A 5,115-nucleotide genomic window follows, 5' to 3' on the forward strand; every position below is an offset into this window, starting at 1 on the left:
TAAGCTTAGCAAATTTCATATGAGGTATACTCTGCTGTGTTTATTTAAATTTATTTTTAACAAAAAGGAATATAGAAATACTTTTTTTTTTTTTTTTAAACTTTCTGTTGCTCAGGCTAGAGTGCAGTGGTGTCATCACAACTCACTTAAACTCAAATTCCCGGGCTCAAGGGATCCTCCCACCTTGGCCCTCCAAAGTGTTGATGTCAAATAGATGAGGTTATCAGCCCCACCCGGGAAACTCAGCATTGCCTGTACGTGGGGTGGAGTCAACCTCATTTTTTTGGTGATTACTAAACATAAAGACGTACCTTGCAGATGAGAGTTCCTGTCGTCAGAAATTCTTGAAGATTTCTAAGTCTTTCTCCGGCACGGGAGGGGCCGCGTCCCAGTCGTTCTCGGGGTAAGTTTCGAAGTTCGAGGTATCGCCGTCACCGGATATCTTGGGCACTATGGGAGGCTGCAGGGACCGGCAGAAACATAGAGCTATGGTCAAAAGGGCACCTGGACGTGGTGTCTGTTACACTGTACTTCCGTTGCTTTGCATAAAAGTGGAAATGATTTGCAAAAGCCTAGAGCTGTCTCCTTTTGTTATGAACATAGAAAACTCGGAACTCTAACACTGAATGAGCGAGGTTACCAACCGTCGGTCTGACAGATGATCGTGAAGTTTGAGGGATTAAGGGAGGAAGGATGGTGGGTTACCCAGCGCTTTTGCATCTTACGTTCTAGAATAAGAACTACCCGGATTGCTTAGGAAAGTGCAGACGCCCAGGACTTGCTGGGTCTGGGAGATTCTGATGAACCTCATCCAGTGACCGGGCTTTGGAAAATTCTAGTAAGATAGAAAAGTGTACCAGACTGAGGTGTCGGAATCACCAATGCCAAGCCTCGGTCCTGCACCAATAAAAAGAGGCCACTGGGATTGGGAAGGGGGTCAGCGCTTTTTTTCCCCCATAAAGGACCAATTATTAAACATTTTCAGTCTTGCAGCCCATGCATCTTCTGTGGCAACCGCTCAAGTCTGCCATCGGAGCATGAAAGTGGTCACTGATATGTAAATTAGTGGGCGTGGCCATGTGCCAATAAAACTTTATTTACAAAAACAGACAATGGGCCAGATTGGGCCCACAGGCTGTAGTTTGTTGACTCCTGGATAGATTCTGGCTGAAGCCACGTCCAGCTCTTCCATGATACGCACAGATGCCAACGAGTTTTGCATAATCCCGTGAAACCAGTACGCTGTAGGGAGAACCTCTCGTGTGGGCTCAGTACCATGGCTCTTCTCAGTGCTGTTTATTTCAGCACAAGAAACTTGAGACATGGTGACATTAGGGTCCTCAAGTCACATCCAGGACACAGACCTGTCACTGTTCCCGGCCCCGAACCCTGTGCTTCCTGCTGGAACACAGCGAAGCACCTTCAACTGAAAATTCCTGATGGGGGAGAGGCACGTAAGTGGACTTGAACGGGGGCGTTTTCACTTTCCGTGTGGATGTAAAAATGAGTCCAGTTTAAGGCAGAAATGATTCGTGTTTAAAAAAGAAAACCCTCTTCTCACAGCTGTGTTCTGTGCTCAAGCAGAAAATGTGCATCACAGAGCCCACCGCGATGCCGGCTCAGGAGGGAAACGCATCTGACAGTCTCAGAATCATCAAAGACCTGCAGGAGGAGGGGGCCCCACTCTGGGGTGAGTCAGACACAACGCGCTATGAAGCCTTGGCGGTAAAGTGCGTGCCTCGAACTCACACAACACAACTGCCACCACAAAACGTAATCTCAGCACTCTGGGAGGCCGAGGGGGGAGGATTGCTTGAGACCAGGAGTTCCAGACCAGCCTGAGCACAAGTGAGACCCTGTCGCTACTAAAAATGGAAAAATTAGCCAGTCATGGTGGCTTGCACCTGTAGTCCCAGCTACTCGGGAGGCTGAGGCAGGAGGATGGCTTGAGCCCAGGAGTTGCAGGTTGCTGTGAGCTGTGATGACACCGTCGCTACTAAAAATGGAAAAATTAGCCAGTCATGGTGGCTTGCACCTGTAGTCCCAGCTACTCGGGAGGCTGAGGCAGGAGGATGGCTTGAGCCCAGGAGTTGCAGGTTGCTGTGAGCTGTGATGACACCACTGTACTCTAGCCTGGGCGACAGAGTAAGACTCTGTCTCAAAAAAAAAACCCAAAAACAGGAAAAACAAAACAAAACAAAGAGAGAGAAAGAACAGAATATTGTACGTAGTGGTCTAGGTTCTGTGTAAGTGCATGGAGAAAATAAAAATACGTCTCTCCATAAGGGGTTTTATTAGCATCAATAAACTCTGGAAGGACACCAGAAAAGTCTAATAAAAAGTGATCACCGGCCGGGCGCGGTGGCTCACGCCTGTAATCCTGGCTCTCTGGGAGGCCAGGGCGGGCGGATTGTTTGAGCTCAGGAGTTCGAAACCAGCCTGAGCAAGAGCAAGACCCCGTCTCTACTAAAATTAGAAAGAAATTAATTGGACAACTAAAAATATATAGAAAAAATTAGCCGGGCACAGTGGCGCATGCCTGTAGTCCCAGCTACTCGGGAGGCTGAGGCAGGAGGATCGCTTGAGCCCAGGAGTTTGAGGTTGCTGTGAGCGAGGATGACGCCACGACACTCTAGCCCGGGCAACACAGTGAGACTCTGTCTCAAAAAAAAAAAAAAAGTGATTACCTACAGGTGGCTTGGAGTGGATAAGACCCAGAATTGGCAACGCATACCTTTTAATATTGACTTGGTTTTTGACCGATGTGCATATCGAACCTGTTCAAATTGTTTTGGTTTTTAAAAATGCAATTTAATGTGACAAAACACTGAAAAGTTAAAACCTGGAACAAAATCACAGCTCTCCTCTAAGCTGTAACCCCAGGGACTCTGACTGCTTGCTACGGGGTCAGGCACGGACATGAGCCCACCTAAGGTCTTTCCCCATCGACTTTGAAGTGCTAAGTTGTGAACGCTGCTTTGGAACACTCCTGTCAAAGATGCATGCGGTTCAGTGCTATTCACAACGGCCACAATATGGAATCCACCTACGTGTCCATCCGTGGACAAATAAAGAAGATGTGCTGTAGATCCGCGATGGAATAGCATTCAGCCACGAAAAAGGGTAAAATCCTGCCATTTGCAGCAACACGGATAGAAGTGGAGGTCGTTATGGTAAGTGAAATACACCAGGCACAGACAGACAAAGATCACAGGTTCTCATTCGTATGTGGGAGTTAAAACAATGGATTTCATGGAGGCTGAGAGTAGAGGGATGGTTTCCAGAGGCTGGGGTGAGGTGCAGGGAGATGACAGAGGCCGGTGAACAGGTGCAACATGTGGCGAGAGAGAAGGAAGAAGTTCTAGTGTCTGACAGCACCGTGGCGGGGGGTACAGTTAACAGCGATCTTATTATATATTTCGAAATAGCTAGGAGAGAAGATTGGAAATGCTCCCAGTGCAAAGAAAGGATAAATGTTTGAGGTGTTGCATGTCCCAAACAGCCTCACCGGATCCTTACACACTGTATGCCTGTGTCAAGATATCACCTGCACCCCATAAATTTGCACAAATACCACATACCAGTAGAAAGGGCCGGGTTAAAAAAATAGGCAGTTTGAGCAAAACTCTCAGAGGGTCTGAGACACTCACCGAGGCAGACAGGGACATGTGTAGCGCTAAGACATCCGCCAAGGAAGGAGTATGGCTTACGAACGACTGGAGACGACTGGTCGCGTCGTACAAATTAATCACAAGCCAGACACAGATAAGCGGGTCACGGAATCACAGCCTGTCCCCGTTAACAAGAGCAAGCCATACCTTCAGCTTTCTCTGCGGGACGGTGTCCCACTCCACGGATCGGAACCAACGGTGTCGCTTCACGTCACTGGCGCCGTTCTTCAAAAAAAAACACGCGTGGTCAGCGGGTGGGGTTTTGACAGGGCAGGAAAGAATCGTGCCTCAAAGAATCTCTACGTCCCTTAGTACAGACACAAACAGGAAGAAGTCTCTGCTGTGTTTCGAGTGATCGTCCTCAGAGCGTGAGCTCCTGGGGAAACCAGGGAAGCAAGCGGTTTGTGTTTTATTCGCTTTCCTTTGTGGCAGCAACAAACCCAGCGCGAAGGCTGATGTGTACACTGCTCCGCACCAAAGACCAAACATAAAGGCTACTCAGCCTCTCAACATAAAATTGGACACATGGCGATTTGTGAGTTTGCCTCCTGGGTTCGTCTTGACAATTTTATTCGGTATTTTATGAACACCAAAAGGAGGGTTCTCCAAATGGTGTAACTGGGTCAGGGTGACCTGGCCAGTAAATAAACTACAGGGCTCAGATTCAAACCAAGGTCACGTCCAGCCTGGGAGATCTTAGAGATGATACCACACGACCTTCCAACTAAGCCTGTGCCTTCAGGGCTGCCTGCTCCATGCTTAAGGGAGACACCGGGGACCGCCCATCCCAAGGGGTCAGGCGTGGACTGCACCCTCCTTCCTTTTTATCACACGTACAGAAACTTTCTTATCAGCGAAATGTGAGACGGGAGAAGAAATAAACACGTGGTCTCTGTGAACGGGACCCACTGCACAGGAATTCACCATTAAGCTTTTAACATGTGTATCAGTTCATGTTTTCGTAAAATGTTAAATTTCTTATCCTCAACAAAGAATCTTGCCCATGATCCTATCTCGAACAGGAGAGAAAAGAGTGAAGTGAATTTTTTTGACTTTTTTCCCATCCTGCTGTTTAGACAACTTTTCTCTTTCCTATTGGAAGATGTTATTTTCCATCTATAGAGAAGTCAAATGTCAAATCATTTTTGAGATTTGCCATGAGTTATGCTGTGAATGGAAGTGAGAGTTTTATCCCTGATTCGATAAAATTCTAGTTTAGATATTAAGGGATGTGTGTATTTATATACTCGTACACGTATTTACATATGTACACACACACACATACTTTATATACTTTATACAGTATACAAGTGGTAGTAAAATTCTAGCTTGATCCTCTGTGTCTGTATATATATATACTTTATATATACACTTTTTGTACTGTATATATACACACTTTATAGACTGTATATATACACCCTTTTTATGCAAAGGGATAAAATTA

General features: G+C 46.6%; 1 protein-coding gene across 1 annotated transcript in view; it reads right to left on the reverse strand.

Moving 5' to 3' along the window:
- The window catches only part of PRKX (protein kinase, X-linked), a 116,368-nt gene that overhangs the window by 13,670 nt on the left and 97,583 nt on the right, over positions 1-5,115 (reverse strand). Inside the window, exons 5-7 of the mRNA XM_012656800.1 lie at positions 3,987-4,047; positions 3,819-3,896; positions 312-460 (exon numbers count right to left, since the gene is read on the reverse strand). Of these exons, the coding sequence (XP_012512254.1) occupies positions 335-460; positions 3,819-3,896; positions 3,987-4,047 (265 nt within the window). The 3' untranslated portion in view covers positions 312-334. The remainder of the gene's footprint in view (positions 1-311; positions 461-3,818; positions 3,897-3,986; positions 4,048-5,115) is intronic.

The sequence above is a fragment of the Propithecus coquereli genome, unplaced genomic scaffold, assembly GCF_000956105.1.
Source record: "Propithecus coquereli isolate 6110/MARCELLA unplaced genomic scaffold, Pcoq_1.0 Scaffold52, whole genome shotgun sequence".
NCBI classification, from domain to species: domain Eukaryota; kingdom Metazoa; phylum Chordata; class Mammalia; order Primates; family Indriidae; genus Propithecus; species Propithecus coquereli.